Source organism: Urocitellus parryii, chromosome Y (genome assembly GCF_045843805.1).
Source record: "Urocitellus parryii isolate mUroPar1 chromosome Y, mUroPar1.hap1, whole genome shotgun sequence".
NCBI classification, from domain to species: domain Eukaryota; kingdom Metazoa; phylum Chordata; class Mammalia; order Rodentia; family Sciuridae; genus Urocitellus; species Urocitellus parryii.
Genome location: NC_135548.1, coordinates 15,896,704 through 15,922,650, shown reverse-complemented (window position 1 = coordinate 15,922,650; position 25,947 = coordinate 15,896,704). Strand labels below are relative to the sequence as shown.

Genomic DNA, 25,947 nt, shown 5'->3' with positions numbered 1-25,947 from the left:
TCTGTCTGTACCACCTTTACTGTCTGCCACCCCTCTAGGCAGGGAGCATCTCAGGAGGTGGTCCCAAGGCTTCTTCATGCCTCTGTGCCTAGCATTTCCTGCAGTCCTGGCACCTTGGAAAAGTTGGAGGGACACTGGTTTCATGGGTGATTGACTATCAAACGTGGTAGCCAACCATGTACCCTCACCTCTTTTCTTCTTCTCATCAGGGTTAAGACTAATGGGCTTTTTGAAGATGAAAAACATTTCCTCTTCCAATACCTAGGTTTGTTACAAAATTTCTAACAAAAAATGTTTAAAAATTTTATGATGTGATTTTATTCTTATTTGTGATGAAGATAGCCATTTACAACTCTTTTCCAAACAGAGATAATTTCAAGGAATTGCTAATGTTCATCTGTTGGCTTCACAGGAAATGAAAAATCCAGGACCTTCTCTGATTCTAGCCTGCCCTGAGCAGATTTGGTCCACCACACCCTCCCACCACGATGTGCTGCCTCACCTCAAACCCAGAGCAATGGAGTCAGTCAACCATGGACTGCACCCCTGAAACCAATCAGCAAAGAGGAAGACATGCACTGTTTTGAGAAGAAATATGATGTGATCATCTTTCCTGGCAAATAAATTCCCCTTTCAATCCAAAAAGTTAATAAAAAGTTTCTATGAAGATGGCCGAGTAGAGGAGCCCAGTGTTGGGCTCCACTTCCACAGAGAAGAATCAAAATACCAAGTAAGGAGTTGTGTTTCAAGCAAAGCTATCCTTCAGAAGTAAGGAAGAAACAGACTTTCCAACACAAGCAAAAATTGAAGATTCAAGCCCACCTGACCCAATTATTGGATACTAATTGGACTCCTGCATCAAAAAGTGAAAGAAAGAGAGTTACTACGATGAAAACATTAAAAGTATAAAGCTCAGAAGAAGAACAGATACACAAGAGAAAAGGGAAAGAAAATCTTATTAATATAATAAAGATTCAAACTACAAAGATGAAAAATAAGAAAGAAATAAAAGATCAAGGAATATTCAAAATAAACATAAGAAATTTAACAAAATAACAAGGCTAAGACTTGTACTTAGCAATAATAACCTTGAATGTAAATTGGAAAAAAATCAATTAAAAGATACAGATGGAGCCAGACATGGTTGCACATGCCTAATATCCCAGCGACTCAGGAGGCAGGAGGCAGGAGGACTGCAAGTTCAAGATTAGTCTCAGCAAAGTTCTAAGAAACTTAGTGACACCCTGTCTCAAAAAATAAAAGTGGATGGGGATGTGTCTCAGAGGCTAAGCACCTCTGAGTTCAATCCCTGGTACCAAACACACACACAAAAAAAAGATACACAGAGGGAAGAAAGAGAAGGAAGAAGAGGAAGAAGGAGGAAGGGAATTAAGTGGCAAAGGAGAAGTGGGAGAAAAGTAAAATAAAGGGCAATCAAAGTGAACAGCCCAGAGCAGGAGGGGAACAAAGCTGGACCTGCTTCCCCCACTGTGACTCTGGTCCCCTGCTATGCTCAACCCAACAAGAAGACACATTCATTCTCAACTAACACAGGACAGATGAGACCTCAGGTGGGCAACTTGCCAAGGGGCTTTCAACAGAACAGGGTAGTCCTGTTTCAACACTCAGCTTTCTCCCTGATCCTGGGAGAGGCCCTGGTCAGGTTGGCTCAGCTCAACAGTCATGGCAGCACTAATGGAATAAAGCCAAGCGTGACTTAGAGCAGGGGTCCACAAGCCACTGCCCAGGAAGCCAATCTGCCTACTGCCTATGTTTGTAGATAAAGTCTTGGAGGACACAGCTATGCAGTCATTTATGTGAGCTTTATAGCTGCTTCAGGCTATAACCACAGAGCTGAGGCTGTGTCAGAGATCTTCAGACCTGAAAAGCCAAAGTCAGCTGTAATCTGACCCTTCATGGAAAAGAATTTGCCCATCTCTGATTAAAAAAATAATCTGATATCTGAGTTTTTCTCCTAGTTCTCAAGTATTAGAGTACTAAATTAGTTGCCAATCCTATTCAAATTATTTCACTTGAGAGGCAAACTTTTATAAAAACGTTATAACTGACAATCTTTGATCCAAGTTTATACTAGTCAGATAAAAAGTCCAATAGTTTTGGGCTCAAATTAATGAAATACCTCTGGCCTGGAGGCCAGCAGCTTAGTTAAGTCCTTGACAAGGGCGCGGCAGTACTCACCGGTGTCCAGTAGTCCTGCCAGCCCGCAGAGCGCGGGGCCCCGGGCGGGCTGGGACACACCCCCGGAGCTGGGCGGGGCGGTAGGGGCGGGGACCGCCAGCAGCCCGCGACCGCCCGCTCGCTCGCCATCTTGAGCCGGTCGGGGGCGGGGCCACCGTCCCAGGCCCCGCCCCAGGCCCCGCCCCGGCCGCCCCGCCCTCGCGGCGAAGGTGGCTGCCCAGGTGGGCGGGGAGGTCAGGTGACCCAGCCGGCGTCCCAAGATGGCGGCGACGGTGGCGTCCTGGAGGCCGTGGCGGCGTCCCGGCTGCTGAGGCGGCTTCGCGCGGCTGGCGGCAGGCGGGCCAGGCCAAGGGCCGGCTTACGAGCGGCCGCCGCCTCTGCGTGCCCCTCTGCCGGGGCCAGGCCGTGCACTGGCAGCGCTGGGAGATGTTCGTGCTGGGCCGGGCCTCTCCCTCAACTTAGGGCGGCGACGGGCCCTAATCCTTAAGCTTTTTATTTCTTATTTTATTAGATCCTGTAGGATCTCCACAACAACACTGAAAAGAAATGATGGTAATGGGTCTTCTGATCTTGGTGTAATGTTATTGGGACATTTCGTTGTACCAGTAACTATTTTCGATGCAAGTTTTTTTATACATAGCCTTATTACATTATTCAAACATCTTCCTTTTCATTGTTTCTGGGATTTTTTTTTAACTCAGTATTGAATTTATCAGAACTTTTTCTGTATGTATTGTACTAATTACATAATCTCTTTTATGCAGATAATGTTAATTTTGCTGTCATTTTCATGGATTTAGCCCACTTAGGTTGTGACATTATTTTTATACATCACTGCCTATAATTGACTATTGTGTTTTAGGATTTTTTAGTTTTATACATGAGAATATTATGTAACACCCTTTTCTGAATACACATTTTAGATTTGTATCAAGATTGTGATTATCTTATACAACTGGAAAAGTCTATGGAAGACTGTAAAATTGCTCTTTTCTTAAATTGTGAAATTCATCAGTGTTGCCATCTGGGCTTAAACCCTCCTTGTATGATAGAGTTTAATTAAGAAATCAGTTTCTTTCATTCTCAGGTCATTTATTTCTGCTTGCATTGGTTTTGATAAATTGGGATTTGTTTAAGAATTTTGACTTTCATGGACTTTTTCCAATTTATTTGTGTAACAATGTTAAGATTGTATGTCGATAACCCTTTTCATTTCGATATTATCTATTCTGTATTTTATTAATTTCTGCTGCTAACTTTATGATCTCCATCCTGTTCAGTTGCATTACTCCTTTTCTAACTACTTGAAGTAGGTAGCCAGCACTCAATTTTATTCTCTTTTTCAGTTATATTCCTTATATTTTAAAACGTTAACCATGGCTTTTGCTAGATCCAGCAAATTTTCATACATCATCATATCATAATCCCTTTGTTCAGGTAATTTTCCAGTTTACATCACAATTTCATCTTCGCCCCAGTGTCATCTGTATGTCTTTCTCAGGGCACACCTAGGCGTAATCCCAGTTAGTTTTGTTAATGATTGCTAGCACCATGGTTTGAGGTGAGAGGACACATTTTATGTAATTTAAATCCTTTAAAATATGATGGAGCTTGCTACATAGCCCAACAACGGTCAGTTTTGATAAATGTTCCCTATTTACTTGACTGGATTATGTACTCTTCAGCTGCTAGGTGCTGTGTTCTATGAGTGGAATTAAGATTAGTAATCAGGTTTATTTTCTGTTATCCTTGCTGGTTTTTTGAGACCTGATTCTGTCAGTTACTAAGAGAAATGGGTTAAAATCTGCCGCCACGGTTGTGAATTTGTCAATTTTTCTCCTTTATTCTGTCAGTTTTGCTTTATCTATTTTGTAGCTACATTATGTACCTATGGATTTAGAATTTTATGTCCCACTGATAAAGCAAACCTGATAAAATTTTGAAATGTACTCCTTTATCTCCAGGAAAACATTTTGCTTTGAAATCTAAATTATTATTTCTTTGGTTGGTATTTGCATGGTGCATCTTTTCCCCATCCTTTTTGTGTTTAGCCTTTCTGCATCTTTATATTTAAGGTGGCTCACTTCTAAAATCAGTATGATTTGACTTTCATAAATTATACTCCACGTAACCACCATCCTAGTCAAAATGCAGAAATACCAGTAACCTCAGAAAGTCCCTTCTGTGGGTCCCATTTTCCATAAGCATCCATTGTGATTTCAGTCATAATTTACCTATTCTTGAGTTTCACATAAGCAAAATAATGCAGAATATAGTATGGCTGATTATTCCACATGAAATATTGTTTTGCAAATGTCTCATAGTCTGTTTTTTTTTAAAAAAATTGGGAAATTATATTCTCTTATATGAGTAGACCCTAAGTTACTTTTCCCTTTCCTGATTGTGAACTAATGTAAGTCGTTTCCAGTTTTTTTGTTTTTTGTTTTTTTTGGAAGGTGAGGGGTACCAGGGATTGAACTCGAGGGTACTCGACCACTGAGCCACATCCTCAGCCCTATTTAGAGACAGGGTCTCACTGAGTTGCTTAGTGCCTCACTTTTACTGAGGCTGGCTTTGAACTTGTGATCCAGCCTCCCGAGCCACTGGAATTACAGGCGTGCACCACCAAAGCCCAGCTTGTTTCCAATTTTTAACCATTATGAATCTGGATGCTATGAACATTCTTTTACAGATTGGGTTTTTGTTTTGTTTTGTGTTGTTTTTTGTACCAGGGTTTGAACCCAGGGGCACTTAGTCACATTCCCAGTCCTTTTTATTTACTTATTTTTATTTTAAGACAATATCTTGTTAAGTTATTTAGGGCCTCACCAAGTTCCCTGAGGCTGGCTTTGAACTTTCAATCCTCCTACCTCAGCTTTCCAAACCACTAAGACTACAGGAGTACACCACTAAACCTGGCTCTTCTAAAATTATTTTTATATACATAGGTTCTCACTTCCTTTGGGTAAGTAGTAGAAGAATTTCCAGTTCTTAGAGTATATGCATAGATAATGTTCTAAGAAGTTGCTAAATGGCTATCAAAGGTGGTTGTATCACTATACCATATGTTTTAGTCAGCTTTTTTGTTGCTGTGACCAAATGACCTGACAAGAATAATTTTAGGAGGAGGAAAAGTTTATTTCGGTGCTCAGGGTTTCAGAGGTCTCAGTCCATAAGTGGTCAACTCTGTAGTTTTGGGCTGAAGGTGAGGCAGAACATCACAGAGAGAGTGTGGTGAAGAAAAGAGGCTTAAGATGTGGCACTAGGATACAGAGAGAGCCTCCACTGGCCAAAGACAAAATATGTACCCCAAAGGCATACCCCCAGGGACCCACCTCCTCTACCTGCCTTCATTTACTACTCAGTTAATCCCTATCAGGATTAATTCATTGATTGGGGTAAGGTTCTCATAACTCGGTGGTTCACCTCTAAACCTTCTTACATTGTCTCACACACAAGCTTTTGAGGGACACCTCATAACTAACCACAACACCCTGTCTCCAGTGCAGAGCTTTTGTGTGCTCTAGTCCTCATCATATTTGATACCATCTTTTTAACTTCAGTCCTCCTAGTGGGTATAGAATGGTATCTCATTGTGTTTAATTTGCATTTCCCAAGTGACTAATAATGTTTAAGCATCTTTGCAAATGCTAATTTGTCACTTATATTCTTATGAAGTTGCTTGTTCAAGTCTTTTACCTATTTTTAAAATTATTTTTGTCTTATTTCTTACTAATTTATAGAAATTCCTTATATGTTCAGATAATTTTTTTCATGAGATATATTCATTGTGAATATTTTCTCCCATTCTATAGCTTGCCTTTTCATTTTCTTGATAATATTTCTAATAGTGTAGTTTTAAAGTTAATGGAGTCCAAGTCATCAGTTTTGTCTTTGGTTCACAACTTTTTTATTCCCCGTTAATGATCTACCTGCCTTAAGTTCTCAAAGATATTTTTCTTCTATAGTCTTCCTGTTTTTAATTTTGTATTTAGTTCTTCGATTCATCTCGGATTGATTTTTATTCACTGTGAAAAGTTCATTGTTCTCCCATGCGCTTGTTCAGTTGTCCTAGGCTCACCTGCTGAAAGACATTCCTCTCACCGAACAGCTTTTGAGTCAAAAATTATATGAAAGCTTTTGATCTTTGAGCATGGTATCTCATGCTACGTTTACTTAGGTCTTCTTTACTTTCTCTCTGCACTTTCTTGTGGTTTTTAGTGAAAGTGTAAAAGTATTTTTGTTCAATTTTTCCTCAGGTATTCAGTTTTTTAATTTGCAAATGGCATTGTATTTTTTTCATTTTCATTTATAATTGCTTGTTGCTTACATGTAAAATGCCATTTTTTTGGTCATTGTTATAGACTTGGGATACTTTTTAATGTTTAATTCACTTTTTAGTACTAGTAGCTATCTTGTATTATACATGATACCTCAGGAGTCTTTACATACGCAATTATGCTTTCTAAAAATATAGTTTTACTTTTTCCATTTCCTTGTAGTCTTTGTTTTATTTGGGGGGTCTTTTTTGTTTGTTTCTCTTTCATTTTTTTTTGTTTGTTTTTGTTGTGTTTTTCTTTTCTTTCTTTCTTCCACCCCTATCCCATGCCTTATAGCACTGGCTAAACTTCTAGTGTCTATTGAAAAAGAAAAAAATCTTTGAATTTTCTCATCCCTCTGGGAAAAACATTCAATATTATACCATTGAATATTTTCAGTAGTATATAGTGCAGTGTTTATTGTAGGTTGTCCATTATTACATTCAAGAAGATTCTGTTTCTGGTTTCCTGGAAGTTTTATTAAGAATTTATTAAGAATTCTGTCTTAATACTTCTTTGCATCTGTTTTAGATGCTAATATTTTTCTGCTTCATTCTGTTAGTGCAGTGGATTACTCTATTGTATATTTTGGTAACAAATTACCCCAACACTTAGCAGCTTAAAAGAGCAATCATTTGTTATCTCAAGTTCTTTGTGGATCAGGAATTCAAGGGGCCTGGCTGATGTGACTCTGGTTCAGAGTCTGTCATGGTGCTGTGATCCACATGTCATCCAGAGCTCCAGTTACCTGAAGGGTTGGCTAGAGCTAACATATCAGCTGACTCGTAGGTCTGTTTACTGGAGGCCTTGTTCCTCAGTTCCTCAGTCTTCCACCTTGTGAGCTTCTCCCTATGCTGCCTGTGTGCGCCCACAGCAGACATCTACTTCTCCAGAGCATGTGATAGGGAGAAAGCAAGGGGGATGTGCTGGGACTTTATGGACCTGCCCTCCACTCACCTGCCCATGGCTAAACCCATTCCAGACTCTGGGACAAGGAATAAGCTTTCCCTTGAAGGAAAAACCCTTCCCCCCTTGCACACACATACATACACACAGGAGCATAATGTAGAATCAACATAAATTTAATTTCTAAAGTTTAAATTACCTCTATCTAATACATCAGACAAACAAATGGGAAAACATTTGATGAAACAACTCATGATCTTCCAAAGTTTCAAGGTCTAAAAAGTCAAGGACAGGCCTTCTTTTCTTCCTTCTTTTCCAAGGCCTCCTTTAAAAAATAAATAAATAAGTAAATAAATAAAGCTGATCCAGATTGGAGAGGCTGAACAGTCATAACACCTAAATGCAACGTGTGGTTTTGGACTGTATGTTTTGCTAGAAGAATGTATTAGGACACTTGGCAAAACTCAAATGGATTTTGAGGAATAGAAGGTATCTCCACATCTGTTAATGTCACAATTTGGATTCTGCTTATATCGGAAAAACAATCTTGCATGTAGAAAATGTTCACTGACATTCAAAGGTAATAGGCAGTTTGCTATCAAAATGGTTCATAAGTAAATCCTGTACTTAAAACATTTCTCAACTAGCTGAGGAAAAACAACTCAAATTTGTACTTTGAAACTTCTATAAATTGGAGATTGTTTCAGATTTTTAAAAAATTGTTTATTTCACTGTAAAGTATTCTTTCCCAACCCACCCCTAGTGTCATTGAAAGAACTAGTTGTTTGATGTGAAAAATTATAATGCTGTGTTCTTGATCCCATCTTCAGGGGCACAGGGTTCTACCAACCCAGACTTTTTGTTTTATTCTGCCTGAATGGATGTTCCTGACTATTGTCATTCTTTGATACCCCAAAGTGTCACAGTGACACTGTGACACTGCCTACCCCCCACCATGAATGACAACCTGTTTAGCCTACCTAATAGCAACTTTGAAGTAAATAATTATTAGGAGCAAGAAGGAAAAAGGAAGAATAAAAAATAACTATTTTACACACTTATTACCATTTCCATTGCTCTTCCTTCCTTCCTATAAAATTGAGCTTTTGTCCCATGTCATTTACCTTTAGCTGAAAGAACTTTTAGCATTTCATATATTTAGGATTATTGGTGGCAGATTTCCATAGAATTTGTTTTTCTGATGGGTCTGCCTCACATTCTCACCGCCTAGGACACATTCCTTATTTTACTTACATTTTAAGACTAACTTTAATGTCAAAATTGCATATTCTTATATTTCCTTTTTGTTGACTTCATTTAAATGCATGATTTATTAAACAAAACTGTAAAATACTTACCATCTGTTACATGTAACATAGAGAAGCGGCTTTTAACAGAAATTCATCAGCCCTTCCCAATATTTTATTATAAATGAGTATCAAAACAATGCTGAATGTTTTTGTTACTACTAGTGGTAAGCATCCTGCTTTCAAAATTCATACTGTGTATGGCAATATCCATTGCACCTGCTGCTTTAGACCATTCTAACCACAGCTCTTTCACTAAACAAGATGCATAAAACATGTTATCTATATTTTTCTTTCTTGAGATTTTTGTACTTCTCCAAAACACACATTTCTACTGCCAGCTTTCATCTTGTAAACCTGAATTCTATTTTAGGTACTCCAGGTTTATTTAAATAACAGTGCCTGAACAAGCGAAAGAAAAATTGTACTGCATAAGAATATGCAGTATACTTATAAATTTCCTAGTCATGTTTACCAGCTGCATATCTTTTACTTAATGTGCTGCTGTTTTGCATTGTGATATTTAATCAAGACATTAATCCAAGCAGAAGATTGTTGATTTAAGACAAATTTGAGACCCACTAAAATTGTTGGATGTTTGTTGTTCTGGTGGCTGTAAAGCTTCATCTTTTCTTTGAATATCTTGAAGTACAACTTTACTGCCATTTTACTAACTCTGGGGTACTCCGTGCACCCACTGTCCCACTGGAATTATTAAGTGGTTTATTAATCCAAATTACAGCTCTGAGGAAGGAGCCTCTGAGTGCTCATTATTCACATCCTGCTTTAACAGCTTATACCTTTTGTCTTCATAGTTTGTTCTTGGTGTCCCAGTCATCACGCCTGTCCACCTTTTAGGTGTTACATGCTCATCCTCTTCTAACTAGCCCTCAAATTGCTATCTTTTTTTTTGTCCTTCAATTTCTTCCAACATGTAAAAATTATAAAGGACTTAAACTCCTGTGGAGACCTCCATCTTCGCTGTTGAAAGACAGCTTGCTAAATATAGATTTCTAGATTTTTTTTTCTTCTCTTTCAGCACTTTAAATGTTATTTTATTCTACCATGGCCTCTGTTGTTTCTCTGAATGGCCTGTCATCCCTAATACTTCTGGTATATGTAATGTGTCCTTTTTTCCTCTGGCTGCTTTGAAAGTCTGCTCTTTATCTGCAATTTACCATAATATGCTAAGTGTATAATATACCCTGGGTTAACTGAATTGCTTGGTCTGAAATTTGATTTTCACAATATTTGGGACATCTGCAGTTAGTATTTCTCTAAATATTTTTTTCCACTGCTTTATCTTGCTCCACTTATGGGAACTAATCATATATATGTTAAACTGCTAGATGAGATGCTCAGGTTCTGGATTTCCCACCTCCATATTTTTTCTCTCTATAGAAATCATAATTTCTATTGATTTGTCTTTAAGTTCAGTTGATCCTTTCTTCACCTGTCTCCAGTATTCTGTTCAGTTTATCCAGTGGGAGTTTTTGTTTGTTTGGGGTTTTGTTTTCCTGTATTTGTTTTTTGTGGGCTTTTTCCCCCTAGATTTTTTTCCCTGAATTCTAAATTTTTATGTTTCCTATGTTTAGATTTCTTATTTACTCATTAAATGTGACTCCTATTTTAGGTCCTGGTTTTTAACATCCGTATCTCACTAATTCCAACATATGGATCATCTCAGGTTCTACTACTATCTACTGTTTTTCTCTTAACCTTGGGTCACATTTTCTTTCCACATATGTTTGTTTGTTTGTTTTTTTGTTTTTAATTGTATACTGAATACTGCAGGAAATATGAGATTTTAGGTTCTCTTCTGCTGAAGAGTGCTATTTTGTTTTAGCCAAAAGTTAAACTGTGAGCTAATTGTCTTGAACTTGTGGAAGTGTGATTGTACACTTTGCTAAGATGGTTGTGTTGGAGTGTTGCCTTTCCCTGTATGGTAAATCCTTCTTCCTGAGTCATCATCTTTACTTCTAAGGTGTGGCATATCTGGGTTTTAATGATGTTGAGTGAGCCTCTTCAACTTGGCAAAATTCAGACTCCCAACCCTTCTTCCCTGCTGTTGGCAGCAGCCAAAAATCTCTGCTCAGCATTTTTCCAGCCTTCCAGCTGTTTCTATATCCTGGATTCCTTGTAGTCTCCTAGTTGTATGTAATTTGGGAACCAGCTGTGGATTTGGGAAGGTTTGTGAATGGCTTTGCATCTCTGTAGCTCCTTCCTTCCAAAGTAGCCTTCTCAGTTTCCAACCACTGGGAGTTCTGAACCCCGTTTTCCAGCACCTCTAGTCATTGCTGGTGATTTGTCTTCTCCAGGATTTTTAAATCTTCCTTTCTCACTACATTTTGGCTACATGGACCTTCTTTCCAAACACCTGATACTCTCTCTCTCAACTTGACTTATGATTTTACTTTTTTCTCTTTTGAAATGTTTTCTTCCTTCCAAATATTTACATGTTTGGATTTTCTTACCTTTTAGTGTTCATCCAAGAGATTTTTCCCACCATTCTTTCTCAGATTGCTACTCATTCACAGTCACCACACAGTGTTTTGTTATCTTCATAGTAAATGTTATGGTCTATAATTATTTATCTATTATACTTATTGTTCTATCCCCACCACCCTATTATAAGTTCTATGAGAAGAGGAACCTTATCTGAAATGATCACAGCTATATCCACAGCCCAAAATAGTTGCTCAATTTCAAAACAATGTTCTGTAAGATTTTTGCAATGATATCTGTTATTTTCTCTGCAAGCATCTGACATTATCTTGATAATATTTTTTAATCATTACCTGGGACATGCCTCTGAGTCCTTTCTGCCTCTCAGGGTCTTCCTCCTGGTTCTCAGCCTCAGTGTGCACCCCTAAGATGTTGAAGCAGTAATCATTTCTTGCAGAGCTGTGAGCTTTCCTAGGGGACTTAATGCCCTCTCACAGATCTGAGGGTCATCTTTCTCCAAGTGACTCCAAGTGACTGTTGTTTCAACTCAGTCATCCCTGTGACTCTTCCTAGTTGCTACTAATTTCACTTCCTTAAAGCCTTGGCCCTGCCTTCTCAATAAAGGAAAGCATCCTTTAGTGTAGGTATAGTCACTATGAAGGACAATGGGTAAAACCCTTCAAAATATAATAATAGTCATAATAATGACCTTATTATATTCTTTAAATATAATAACAGTTCTTGCCAGACATGGTACGCACTCTTGATCCCAATGGCTCAGGGGGCTGAGGCAGAAGGATTGTGAGTTCAAAGCCAGCCTCAGCAACTTAACCAGGACCTAAGCAACTCAGCAAGACCCTGTCTCTAAATAAAACATGAAAAAGGACTGGAGATGTCATTCAGTGGTTAGGCACCCCTGGGTTCAATCCCCAATCCCCCCCCCAAAAAAAAAAAACAGTCCTTGAAGTAACTTCACATCCTCCTCAATTCACCTATATCACAGAGACTGGCACAAATCCATATAACCAAAACAGGCAAGATTTTTTTTTTTAAGGCCCATTACCCAAATATACAAACAACCTAAATGAACTAGATTTTACAAAGTAACAGCCATTCAGAAGAATTTCATGGCTTCTCTCAGCCTCTACTGACACAAGAAAGAATCCTCCCTGGATGGGAACAATCAGGCTGTGCCTTCAGAGGCAGGTAATTCTCCAAACAACCTCTCCACAGGGCTCCCTGCCTCTCCTGACCATGGGGCCACCACAGCCCAGCCCCAGGAAGACAGGGGTAAAACCAGAGAGCCAAGATCCCTCAGCTCCTTGGCAAGGTTCTCATTCTTTCTACTGCTGCATCCATCTGCTGTCAAGCTCATCTGGTAACATGTCCAGAGTCAAGTCAGTAGAAAGTATCCAAATGGAAACACAAAGAGAAGAAAAAGATTTAAAATATAAAATAAAATCCCAAGAGCCTTGTATGTTGTCAAGCTCACATATACACACCAGGTTTCTAGAAGGAGAAAGGGAGTAGAAAAAACAAATCAAAAGGTAAAGTGACCATGTACAAATCCAAGAATATCTGCAACCCCTAATCAGGATAAATACACAACAAACCACAGCGTCAGTATATTACAGTCCAACTACTGGGAACTAAAAATAAATAGCAGATCTTAAAAACAATCAAAAGAGGTGTGAAAAGCAGGTGATCTACAGAACAGTGATGAGAATCATCACTGACTTTTCAGCCAAAAAAGTGGAGGCCAGGGATAGTTACATGGCATCTTTAGCATAGTATTTAAAACAAAAAACAAAACAAAAAAAAAAAAGCTGCTAACCAAAAATTCTCTATCCAGTAAAAATTTCCTTCAAAAATGAAGATATTCTCAGAAAGACAAAAGCTGAGAATTTGTCTATAATAGACCTGTATCCAATACTAAAAAGAAATTCTTAAAAAAAAATATTGGCTTGTAAAGCAAAGTAACAATTGTATTGTTGTATTTGTTACATGTGAAAAAGTTAAATGTAAAGCAACAAGAGCACAGTGGGTGGGAAGGGAATACATGGAATTAGACTGTCAGTTTCTTAGTTTTTTCATGAAATAGTATATTATTTGGAAGTAGACTGAAATTTAAAATCGCATATTATAATCTCCAGAGAAACCATTGAAAAAATAAACACAAAGAAATATAGCTAAAAATTCAATACAAAAAAAAGTAATTTATTCAAAAGATTGAACATGGGGCCCCATGCATTTAAGAGGAGCAGAACAACAGATGGGAAACTTAAAGCCCACCACAGGGCCAGGCACGTGGGGCGTGGTGGTGTAGCCCTTGCCTAGCACACACGGGGCCCCATGTTCAATTCCCAGCACCATGAGAAAAGACGGAAGGACTGCCATATAAATAATTGCATCTACTGTCCTCTAATTTCTAGTGCTTATATTTTTTATAGATTCCATGGTTTGCTCAGGGGTCAAGAATTAACTGGAAATGGGCAAGAGGGAACTTCCAGGGGTTATAGAAATGTTTTGGGTCATAATAACATGAGGATCTGAAATCTCAACTCATTGGCCCAAAAATCTATCTACACTCTGCATTTACGGTACAAATAAGGACCCATGATGGTGTTCATTAGCTTCCCATCACTTTAACAAAATACCCAGAAATACTTAGAAAAGGATTCTTTGGGCTCACAGTCTTGGAGATTCCCATCCATGATAAACGGGCTCTGTTGCCTCAGGCCTGTGGCAAAGTAGCACATCATGGGGGGAGTGAGTGGTGGAGCAAATCACTCACTTCATGGTTGGTAAGCTAAAAGGGAGGGAAAGGGTCTCACAGTCCCCTCTGAATGCATCCCCATTAACCCTACCTTTGGGCTTCACATCCTGAAAGTCCACAGCACCTCCCAGTAGTACCACTCTGGGGACCCAACCTTTAACACATGGTCTTTGGGGGACAGTTGTGAAGTGTTTTGGTGAGAGAACTGAGGTAATTACAGAGAGGTTAATTGGCTTGACTGGTAGTATACAGCTGGTAGTGAAACTAATAAGCTGGGTTTTCTGGCTCTGTGTTCTTAGCCAGTGTGTTATTATCTCATACTGTTTGGCCCAGTAATTCCACTTCCAGGACTGTACTGATAAGCGCCTGTACATTCCAAACATGGGGTAAAAATTGTACAAGGTTAATACTTGCAGTATCGCTGATCAGTAGGGATCTGATGATATAAATTATATTAATTATTATTATTAATTATTAGCTACAGAGTCTTGCTGAGTTTCTTAGGGCCTTGCTAAATTGCTGAGTCTGACTTTGAACTCAAGATCCTTCTGCCTCACATTCCAGAGTTCCTGGGATTACAAGCATTTTTGAATGATAAAAATACAATCTGAATCCAGGTCTTCACCAAAACTAAAAACCAGACAAACAAACCCCATGTACTTTCCAGTCTATCACAGTATGGTCTGAAGAGATCATTACTGTGTCTTTAAATCTTAATGCCCTGAAAAAATATTTTTGCTTTAAGATGAAATGAACAGGGGTGGGGTTGTTGCTCAGCAGCAGAGAGCTCGACTCACATGCAAAAGACCCTGGGTTCATCCTCAGCACCACATAAAAATAAATAAGTGGAATAAATGTGTTGTGTCCAACTACAACTAAAATAAATATTTTTAAAAAGATGAAATGAACAATGCCCTCAGGGCCGCACCCCAGGACCTTTGCTTGCTAAGCAAGTGCTCTGCCACTGAGTTACATTCCAGCTCGATGTCTGCCTTTTCCACTCTTTTTTTTAAAATTTTTTTTAGTTGTAGATGGACACAATACCTTTATTTTATTTGTTTATTGTATGTGGTGCCAGGAATCAAACCTGGTGCCTCACACATTCTAGGCAAATGCTCTACCACTGAGCTACAGCCCCGGTCCTGCCTTTTCCACTCTTACTCTCATGCTTCTACAATACAGTTTCTTAGAAACCTCATGATGTGCAGTGACTTTACCACTGTGAGGGTTACAGACTGTATGAAGTTGATATGAGAATCCAGCTGTCTTTTATTAAGGCAGATATTACACAATTTGTGAAGACATAAATTAATATTATTCTTTTTATTTTTTTTCTTTTGCTTTGGAAAGTTAGTTATCACCCACAAAAAATGTTTCTATGTTGCTAGATGTGGTGGTGCATGCCTATGATCCCAGCAACCTGGAAGGCAGGGGCAGAAGGATCACAAGTCTGTTATGAGATAATCCATCCCCTTATTAAATTATTTCATGTCACATATTATAAGTGCATATCTTAAAAGATGATAAATGATCAAGAAATGAAAAACATATGGGTAAAATAAAAAATATCTATAGCCAAATCTGGAGGCAGGCAGTTTATTATGGTGATATTTCCCTTGTCATTCACATTAAACACTCATATTGCTTTATTTTAAATTTCTTTTTTAGTTGTAGTTGGACACAATATCTTTATTTTATTTATTTTTATGTGGTGCTGGGGATCGAACCCAGGGCCTCACATGTGCTAGGCGAGTGCTCTACCACTGAGCCACAACCCCAGCCCAGTTTAAGAATTCTTTGGGCTTGATGGTGCATGCCTGTAATCCCAGGACTTGAGAGGCTAATGCAAGAGGATGGAAAATTTGAGGCCAGTATTAGCAACTTAATGAGACCTGTCTCAAAAAATAAAAAGGGCTGGATATAGTTCATTGGTAAAGCGAACCTGAGTTCAATCTTGTACAAAAGAAAAAAGAAACAAAACCTCTTTCCTTACCAGATAAAATTTAAGTTCAAAAAACATTTGTGTGGGGCTGTGGCTCAGTGGTAGCGTGCTCACCTAGCATGCATGAGGCACTGGGTTCAATCCTCAGCACCATATAAAAATAAAGAACATAAAGTCCATGAACAACTAAAAAAATATTTAAAAACAAATAAAAACAAAAACAACAAAAAACATTTGTGTTTTTGATTCCAGGCACTGGGCCAGACATTATGACTACAAAGATAAATAAGATCCCACTTTAGAAATATTAAAAATAATAAAAAGCATGGAAAATTAGTTTCTTTTTGAAAACCAAGGAGTTTTAATGAATCCTAATACTTAATATGTGAGACAAGGCCATACAAATATCATCAATATGCAGGAGGTACATAGATCTGACTCGTAGAAAAACCTAATTGGGAGTTAAAAGAAAATCACTGAAAATCAAATATTTGATGGGAAATTACACTATAAAAATAAGTGTGACATAGGCCAGATGCAGTGGCACATGCTTGTAATCACAGGAACTCTGGAATGTGAGGCAGAAGGATCTTGAGTTCAAAGTCAGACTCAGCAATTTAGCAAGGCCCTAAGAAACTCAGCAAGACCCTGTAGCTAATAAAATAAATCACTGAATTTCTTAGAGCCTTCATTTTGCTGAGGCTGGCTTTGAACTCTAGATCCTCCTATCTCAGTCTCCTGAGCCACTGGGATTACAGGTGTGTGCCACTGTGTCTTGCTAGGCCTAAATATCTTAATGTCTCTTTCAAATAATTTTCATTGTGACTTTTAAAAGATAATAAAAAATGAAGTAAGCCTTCTCCCAAATTGTGACCAGACATTCTGTATTAAAAAGTGTATATGTATAGGGCTGGGGATATAGCTTAGTTGGTAGAGTGCTTGCCTTGCATGTATAAGACCCTGGGTTCAATCCCCAGCACCCCCCGTCCGAACACACACACAACTATAAAACAGGGCTGGGGTTGTGGCTCAGCAATAGAGAGCTTGCCTCACACATGTGAGGCAGTGAGTTCGCTCCTCAGCACCACATAAAAAAAATAACCAGCAAACAGTATTCTCTACATAATTATCTTTATCAAACCAAAATAGATCTCTGTTTAACTACCTCCCCAGGAAGGCTTTTATTTCTACTCACTTCCATCCACCTCTCTTTACTAAATTATTTTGCATATAATTTAGTACTTATTTTAATTCTACAACAAAGACCAACTTGCATGTTTATTTTAAAATGTGAAGTTTTATTTATTTAGGCAGTGCTGGAGATTGAACTCAGGGTCTTATGCATATTTGGCAAGCACTGAGTCATACTCCCAAACCAAAAATGTAAACATTTTTACCATGATCAATGAACATGTTTGAATCTTACCTGAATCCTGAGTACTCCAACCACCTGGGCTGTAGGTGGTGTAATAGTGAACTTCCACTCTGATCTCCAACGACCATTCCTATTAAAACATACACATACAGTGCTGCAGAATTAGCAGTAGGCACAAGAAAGAGGTGATTTACCACTGAGGCCAAAAAGTTGAAAAAAATTGTTGAGGGGTTGGGGAGGAGGGGACCAGTCATTCCCAATTTGATAAACCCAAGGCATACTCAAACCTAAGTCTGGAACCAAGTGGCCTCACCATAAACGTTTTCTAAATTATCTGGATTTCCACTTTTCCTTAGTTTGCTTTGAAGTGAACCATGCCCATTCTGTTCATGGTATGTTCTGAAAATGGACAGGATGCTGAGTTACATAATCAACTTAAATATTACTAACCCTTACCCAAGTGAAACTCAATAATTTCAACTGGGCACTTTATATTAATCATTTGTTCTCACTCAATATAAAAGTAGTTTTTAAAAAGATATGGCTATAGAATCTTAGAATTGGAGCTAGGTATGGTGACACATTCTTGTAATCTCAGTGACTCACAAGACTAAGACAGAAGGACTGCAAGTTCAAGACCAGCCTCAGCATCTTTGTGAGACCCTGTCTCAAAAAAAAAAAAAAATAACAAGAAGTAGGGATGTAGCTCAGTGGTAAAGCACCCCTCGGTTCAATCTCACATATTGGAGAGAAAACAAAACAAAACAAAACAAAACAAAAACCAAACCAAATTAGAATTGGAAGGAATCTAAATAATGTCTAAATTCATAGATGGAGAGCTAAAATCTTGTAAGTAAAAAAATTACCTTGCTGAGGCAGGAGGATTAGAAGTTCAAGGCTAGCCTCAGGAATTTAGCAAGACCCTCAGCAACCTAGTGAAATCCTGTCTTGAAAATAAAAAGGACTAGGATGTATGTAAATTAATAAATGTTGGGAGCAGCGAATGAATTATATAATCCTTGAGCTGTCCCTCCTGAGAATTCTCTGCGCAAAGGCCTAGATTTGAAACTGTCCAGCTGCTGTGGTGATGCCCTGTTCAAAGGGAAATTCCATGCTAGCCAGGGACTTATCAGTTCTTAACCTTGGGTTCTAATGACAGCTGTCCACAGGTGGAGAATTATGGGCACAAGCTGATAGTTCTAAATGAGCTGTTTATAACCTCCACTTTGGTTCTGTTTATCTTTAAGAAACTTTCTTACAACTAATCCTTTTGAGGTTAAAACCTATATAATAAACATGGTGAACTGGCTCTGGGTTGTTCATCCCTCATCAGGGGATGGAGAACCATGGCGCCCCAGCTTTTTCTCTATTTGTCTTGTCTCCATCTCCTTATCACCTGGTCTGGTATCTGAATTAACTGCTGTGCAGTTTGCAGCAAAAAAAAATTCTCAAAATGGATAAAAATTGCTGATTTCTCTACAAAATAATTAGATGCAAACAAAAGAGAATATCTATTTCTTACCAAAAGTTTTTAGGCTGAAACTGGTGGCTTTCAATACATGCCATGATAGTCTTTTGTGCATCTATAGTTTTAGAATAAACCTATTGGGGAAAAAAATCAAACTAGAAAAACACAATTAATCTAAATGCCAGACAATGCACATACGCAGTGTGTTAAATCCTTGAGACAGAATAAGCAAAACATAGCACTCACAACCAGATCCTGTTAAATTATATATAAATTATATATATATATATATATATATATATATATATATATATATATATATATATATATATTTTTTTTTTTTTTTTCAGTTGTAGTGGACACAATACCCATATTTTATTTTTTAATGTGGTGCTGAAGATCGAACCCAGTGCCCTGCACATGCTAGGCAAGCACTCTACCTCTGAGCCACAACCCCAGCCCTAGATTCTGTTAAATTCTAACAGAGACAGAGGTACAATGAATAGAGGAAAATATTGCTCCGGGATTAGAGTTTAATGGAGGTGTCTTTAAGCTGAGCTTTACAAAGCAGATAAGATTCTGATAAGCAGAGACTGAGAATAAAGACCAGTAAACAGTTCAGGCATGAAATCAAGGATTTGTTAAGTGAATGTCAATTAGGTCATCAGGTTAGAGGGTATGTGTAAAGTAGACTAGTGGGAGACAAAATGGTAGATTTAGACCATACAGTAGTATATATAAGTAAAAACTTTAGATTTCATTCTACAGGAAGCAGAAAGAGAGTAAAACAACATGACCAAAACTATTATATTGGGAGAATATGACCAGCACTATTATTTTTGGAGAATGAGGGCTAAGACTCATACCAGTTATTAAAGTTTAAATGTAAGTGCTCTTAACTAACTTTCTATATTGCCATTTAACTCATCATCATCACATATTTAAAATACTCAAGTTAATGTATTGTTTTTGATAATTGCTTAGAGATTAGATTTTCAGCATTCTCATTAAAAAATAAACCTGTTAGGTAATAAATGCTAATTAGCTCAATTTAGCCATTCCACAGTGTATACATATTTCAAAACATCATGATTTCATTAATTGATATAAGTTTAAAATACAATAATAAAAAAAAATTATTAAACATTCTGAGGCTGGTGTTACAGCTCAGCTGGTAGAGTTCTTGTTTGACATGCACAAAACCCTAGGTTCAATTCACAGCACCACCAAAACAAACAAACAAACAAATAAAAAATTAAACATTCTATACATATATTTCTTGTCACAATATTATAAAAGGGAAATCATGTTAGAGCCAAATTTATCTGTTAGAGCCCAAAAGATAGTAAAAAATAAAAATAAAATTACTCTGGATTTCTAAAAGTGTTTATTTCAAAACAGTTTTGATTATCTAGTGAAAAATATCTTAACTATGCAGAAGTAGTTTTTTGTATAAATGCCTATGTCAAAAAGAAACAAATGTGGATAATAGATCTCCCAACAATTTTAACATTTTTTCCTAAGTCTAAGTTAAAGTATTTAAAAACTTAATTTTTGAAGGAAGGCAATATTTTTTCATAAGTAAATAAGATAAATATGAAATAGAACATATAGAAATTTAAAATTATTATGCATTGTGATTTTATAAAGAAATTTTTCATGTATTTATACTCCTTTCAAAAATGGTTTAGGGGGCTGCGATTGTGGCTCAGTGGTAGAATGCTTGTAGTATGTGTGAGGCACTGGGTTCAATTCTCAGCAACACATATAAATAAATAAATAAATGCCCACTGAAAACTAAAAAATATTTAAAAAAAGATTTAGGGAATAAAATACAGAGACCATAACTAAGAAAGAAGTGATGTTTGGTTGGCCAAAGTTCCCAAGTGATAAGGTAAATATAAGAAATATAACACTCTGATAATGAAATAGGCAGACAGTTACTTAACAGTACAGAAGCCATTGGAATAATGATCTTTCACATAGGATCTTAAAGCATTGTCATAGGATTCTCTCCAAGACTTCAAACCTCCATCTACTTCCTCTGGTTGAGGGTCACTTGCTTATTTCCATAAGTGATCAAACTTAAAGGAAATTTTGTTTCTTGGATCTAAAAATTGGCTATTACCCAGGTCACCATGCTCTGTAATTAAGACCTTCCAAAGAAGAATTAAAATTATGAGTAACTATAAAAAATATAGTTATCACATTTTGCAAAACAAGTAAATAAAATTGAGGAAAGCAGATTTTCATTAAGTCAAATTTCTCTTTCATATTGATTTTTTCCAAGTCTCATTTTTATTCTTATGAAAATATTATATTTATGGTAAGTCAACTTTATCCTATAAATTGCCCCCCCTCCTAAACACCCATCATTTCTTGGTTGGTTTAATATTTATGTAAGTACTTTTGAACACTTTGGTATTCTTTTTTCTATACTTTATGCAAAATTTTCAGAGTCACTATACTGAACATTTAAAAATATATAGAGGTAAAAATCTCCTATTTCCCAAATAGCAAATTCCTAAAGGAACTTAAAGTAGCCTACATTTCAGTATGAATGCTTTTATTTCCCGATTGAGTAAAAAATGTCTCCTGTTATTCTTACCAGAAAGAATTAGAGACAGCTAGAAAACTTTTAAGATCTTTTGATTTTCTCTCTTCATATTAGGGGCATCTCTCTCTCTCTCTCTCTCTCTCTCTCTCTCTCTCTCTCTCTCTCTTCAAAGATAACAACTAGTATCAGCAGAAAGAGAAAAGAATTTCCTAATGTGTAGAATATTTTTAAAAACTTTGAAAATCAAGACATAAATTTATTCAACACTTAATATACATCTGCTTTGGTTTCTATCATCTCAACTACATGTCAGGCACGGTCTATCTAATGGGTGTATTTTTTCATATATTTTTTGGATCTTTTGAAAATATGTGAAAAGGCCATTTGTTGGGCATGTAAGCTGGAAATAAGCCTACTTGCCTTTGTGTGGGATCATAGGGCTCCACTCACTGGTCTGTATATTTGTGGTTTGGAACACCAACCACAACCAGCCCCATCACCATGGTAACATGGCCACCCTCAAGTGCACATTGTGTTCCTTTTCTTTCTGCTTTTTGCCAGTGAACTTTCAGCCCATTGGATGCCACTTGAAAGTATGTTGCTTCCTCACTGGATTATTATGGCCCTAAGCTAAATTTACTAGGTAACAGACTATGCATAAAAGGCTTCCCTATGCAATAATAATGTGAAACAACTTCTGTGAAACTGGTCATCAGAAGCCTTTTTTTGACTTTGTCACCACAACCTCCTCAGCTCTTCAGTGGGCTTTGGGTGGACCAAGTGAGCCCACAGCCATTGAGTACTCTTCTTCCTAAAACCAAAAAGTGTGTGTGTGTGTGTGTGTATGTGTGTGTGTGCATGTGTGTCTGTGTGTGTGTGCATGTGTGTCTGTGTGTGTGTCTCTGTGTGTGTGTATTTGTGTACAATTAAAAAAAAATCATGGATACTTTGAAGCCAATTAATACTGCCACGGGGTAAAAAATCCCAGCAATAAAGGTGCCTCTGAAAAAAACATACTACTACACAAGTCATACAGATGCTTTTTTAAGTATATGCTACTCAAGTTTTATAATGTTATATGTTGCTCACTGTCATGTTCAACCCATTTTTGGATATACAAAATACCGTAAGTAACATTGCCTTTTATATATTAGGTGACTTATCAGTACTTGTTAACTGAATGCAAGTATTAAACTTTTATGGCATGGTATTAAAAGGATATCAGTACCAATGACCAAGAAATAAACAAAAAAATACCTGAAATTTTTAGTAATCTCATAGTTATTTTTAAAATTCTGTTGGTAATTAAATTCAGCCTACAAAGAAAAAGCATGAAGTTGACTCTTTCATTTAAATTCTCAAAATTTAACACAACATTCTCCCTCATATCTGGATCATGGACCCACTATGAAACCAACAAATACCAATTAATGAATGGCTTATGATTTAGGATTTACCATTTCCTGAGTGGTCTTTCCTTGAAAAAAATTAGTGCAAAAACATTTAACATTAACAAAGCATTATAGCCTCTTATGTAATAAATAAGTCTTAAAAGAGCTATAATTAACTCCCTTCTCTCATTGCTAATATTAGTTACTTGTATGTCCATCTATTTCTTGATTTAGTACCTCAAAAGTTTATCAATCTTATTAATTTTTCCGAGAATCACCTCTTGACTTCATTGATATCAATTGTATGTTTTATTTATTTCTGTTTCATTTTTATTATTTCTTCTGTTTTTCTGTTCTTTTGTTAACTTGCTGAGATAAATAATTAACTCATTATTATTTAACCATTATTCTTTGATATGAGCATTTTCTCAAACAGATACTTTTGTTAAAAACAACAGATTTTTATATTTTTTTGTAGAATTTGAAAGGAAGAAAGTAATTTGTAGTTAATCTTATTGTGCCTTGTGATACCTGATTTTAGGTACCTAGATATTTGGTTATATATTGTGTCTGAGTATCTGAGGGTTATTCTAGTTAAAAATAAACATTTAAATTTGCAAAATTAGTACAGCAATATGCCCTCTCCAATGTGGGTGATGAGGGTGGCCTCATCTAATCTACTAGAGACATGAATAGACTTAAAGACTGAGTAATAAAGAAATCTTTCTCTGTTTGGTTTTATTTGAAGTGAGATGTCAGTCTTCTGCATTTGGATTATGACTCTCACTGGAGCTCAGACCATGAGCTCTCAGGAAAGTGCCTCACTCTGGCCTTAAGACTCAGACTGGAACTATATAATTATAGGTCTCCAACTTGTCAAATACAGATTTTGGACGTCTTAGCCTCCATAAATGCATGAACTAATTCCCTTATAGTAAATGTATTTTTAAATGTCTCTATTTGTGTGTGCATACTATTAATTTAGCTTCTCTAGAGACACCAGAATAATGCTCCAATACAAGATACACCTGTTATACAGATAAATTATTTGAATTCATGAAAAGTAAACTTTCATTTTTATGTACCAGCTACAAAGCTAAGAAATAAAATTTTCAAATAATAGCTCTTATAATAGAATAAAATATCATGTACTTTGGACTAAATAATATAAAATAAGAAGACCCTCAGGAGAAAATTATACTCTTAAGAGAAATTGAAGATCTAAGAACAAGATACTATTTTTGTGATTATCAGATTTAATATTTTCTGAAGGGCTATGTTAATTCCCCTCAAGAAGTTAGCAAAATTACAATCAAATCAAGCAGCCTCTACTGACAAGATAATTTAAAAAATAACATAGGAGATTCAAAAGGTTAAGAAAATCAGTAACATAATCTTTAAAGAAGCACAAGTATTTGCTCCTCTAGTTGTTATAATTTACTACAAACCTGCAGCAATTAATATATTGGCATAAGGATAGAGAAATAGATCAATGGAACAGATTAGATTGTTCAGAAGCAAGATCATTTATACCCTTGTCTTACAACAAGTGACATTAGAGTATGGGAGAGTGTAGGCAGTGGAGAATTGGGGTAAAGTGGATGAATGATACTGAATAATTAAAGACACTTATATGGAAAAAAATCAACCTCAATCCCTACTTCATATTCAACATAAAAATCAATACTTGCAGGCTTTCATACCTATTAACTACACACATTTATTACAGTTCTGATAATGTAAGCATGTATCTTTATGACCTTAGTTAGAAAAAAGACTTCTTAAATAGAATATATAAGTTACTAATCATACAGGGAAGGGATACCACACTTTAACTACATGTAACTAAGATTCATCAAAAGCCACCTCAAAGAAGAAAAAAATTAAGTTGCAGAAGTGGAGATGGATGTGACACATATAACAAAATGATTCATATCCAGAATATATGAAGAACGCCTAAACCTTCAATAGGAAGAAAAGTATCAAAACCCTAATAGAAGAAGATGGGGGTATGCATAGGGTTTATAGCTCAGTAGTAGAGTATTTGCCTAGCATGAGCAAGGCCTGGGTTTGATCTATGTCCTACAAAATAAAGGAAAAAATACAAGCACTTCACAACAGATGACATTTAAATAGCCAATATACATACGAAGGTGCTCTAACTCTTTAGGAAATACGGAAATGCAACTCGGACAATATTGAAAACTATTACCCACTAACCAATCAGCAAAATTATTATCAAATATTGATGATAATTTGGAACAATAGGAACTTTCTTACACTGCTATTGGAGCATTAAATGGCTCAAATTCACCATTTCATACATACATGAGTCACTTGAGATTCTAATCAGCAACAGATCACACATATGACAGTGATCCCATAAGATTATAATGGAGCTAGCCAGGTGCAGTGGTTCACACCTACAATTCGAGCTAATAGGAGGAATGAAGTTTTGAAACCAGCCTAGGCAGCTTAGCAAGACAACGTTTTAATTTTCTTAATTTTAATTTAATTTTCTTAAAGTAAAAAATAATAAAAGGCTGTACATGTAGCTTGGTGGTAGAGAACCCTTGGCTTTAATCCCTAGTACCACCAAAAAAGATCATAATCTAACTGAAAAAAAATCCTTCATACATAATGAAGTCATAGCTGTCTTGACAACAACATGATATTCATGTGTTTGTGGTGACATTAGTATAAACAAACTTACAGTTCTTCCAGTCATATCAAAGTATAGCACATACAATTCTGAAAAGTGAATAACATTTGATAATTATGATAAGCATAATGATGGTATACATATACAGAAATAATACACTAAAATGTAGTTATCTCTGGGTTTTACAATTTTGAATTACTTTATCTTTCTTTTTTGTAAATCCTAACTTCTAAATGAACATATGTCTGTGTTATAATCAAAAAACAAATTACAAAAGCTACTTTGTTGGAAGTTACATTTAAATAGAATGAACACTCTTAACTTTAAGATCAAAGAAACATATGGAACTTCACTTAATAAATCAGTTTGATTTTCTAACTGTTTTGTCGACTTACTAAATGAAAATCTTTATGTGCTTGCTTGCCTAATTCTAAAGTCCAGTTCCTCAATATACAACTTCCTCTTCATTCAAGCCCCAGCCCCAAATTTTTGTCTCTTCACCACCACTGCTGGTCTTCACCACTGCTCCACAGTGGCAGTATAGAATCCTCCTCAATGGTACGAAACATATCATGCCTCATGAATCCAGTTAGATATGTA

At 36.6% G+C, this 25,947-nt stretch overlaps 1 protein-coding gene across 1 annotated transcript in view; it reads right to left on the bottom strand.

The window, feature by feature from the left end:
* Positions 1 to 2,195: 2,195 nt before the first annotated feature.
* The window catches only part of LOC144250942 (DNA mismatch repair protein Msh3-like), a 47,743-nt gene continuing 23,991 nt past the window's right edge, over positions 2,196 to 25,947 (bottom strand). The window contains 3 exon segments of the mRNA XM_077794108.1: positions 2,196 to 2,656; positions 7,267 to 7,399; positions 17,321 to 17,399. Coding sequence (XP_077650234.1) covers positions 2,196 to 2,656; positions 7,267 to 7,399; positions 17,321 to 17,399 — 673 coding nt within the window.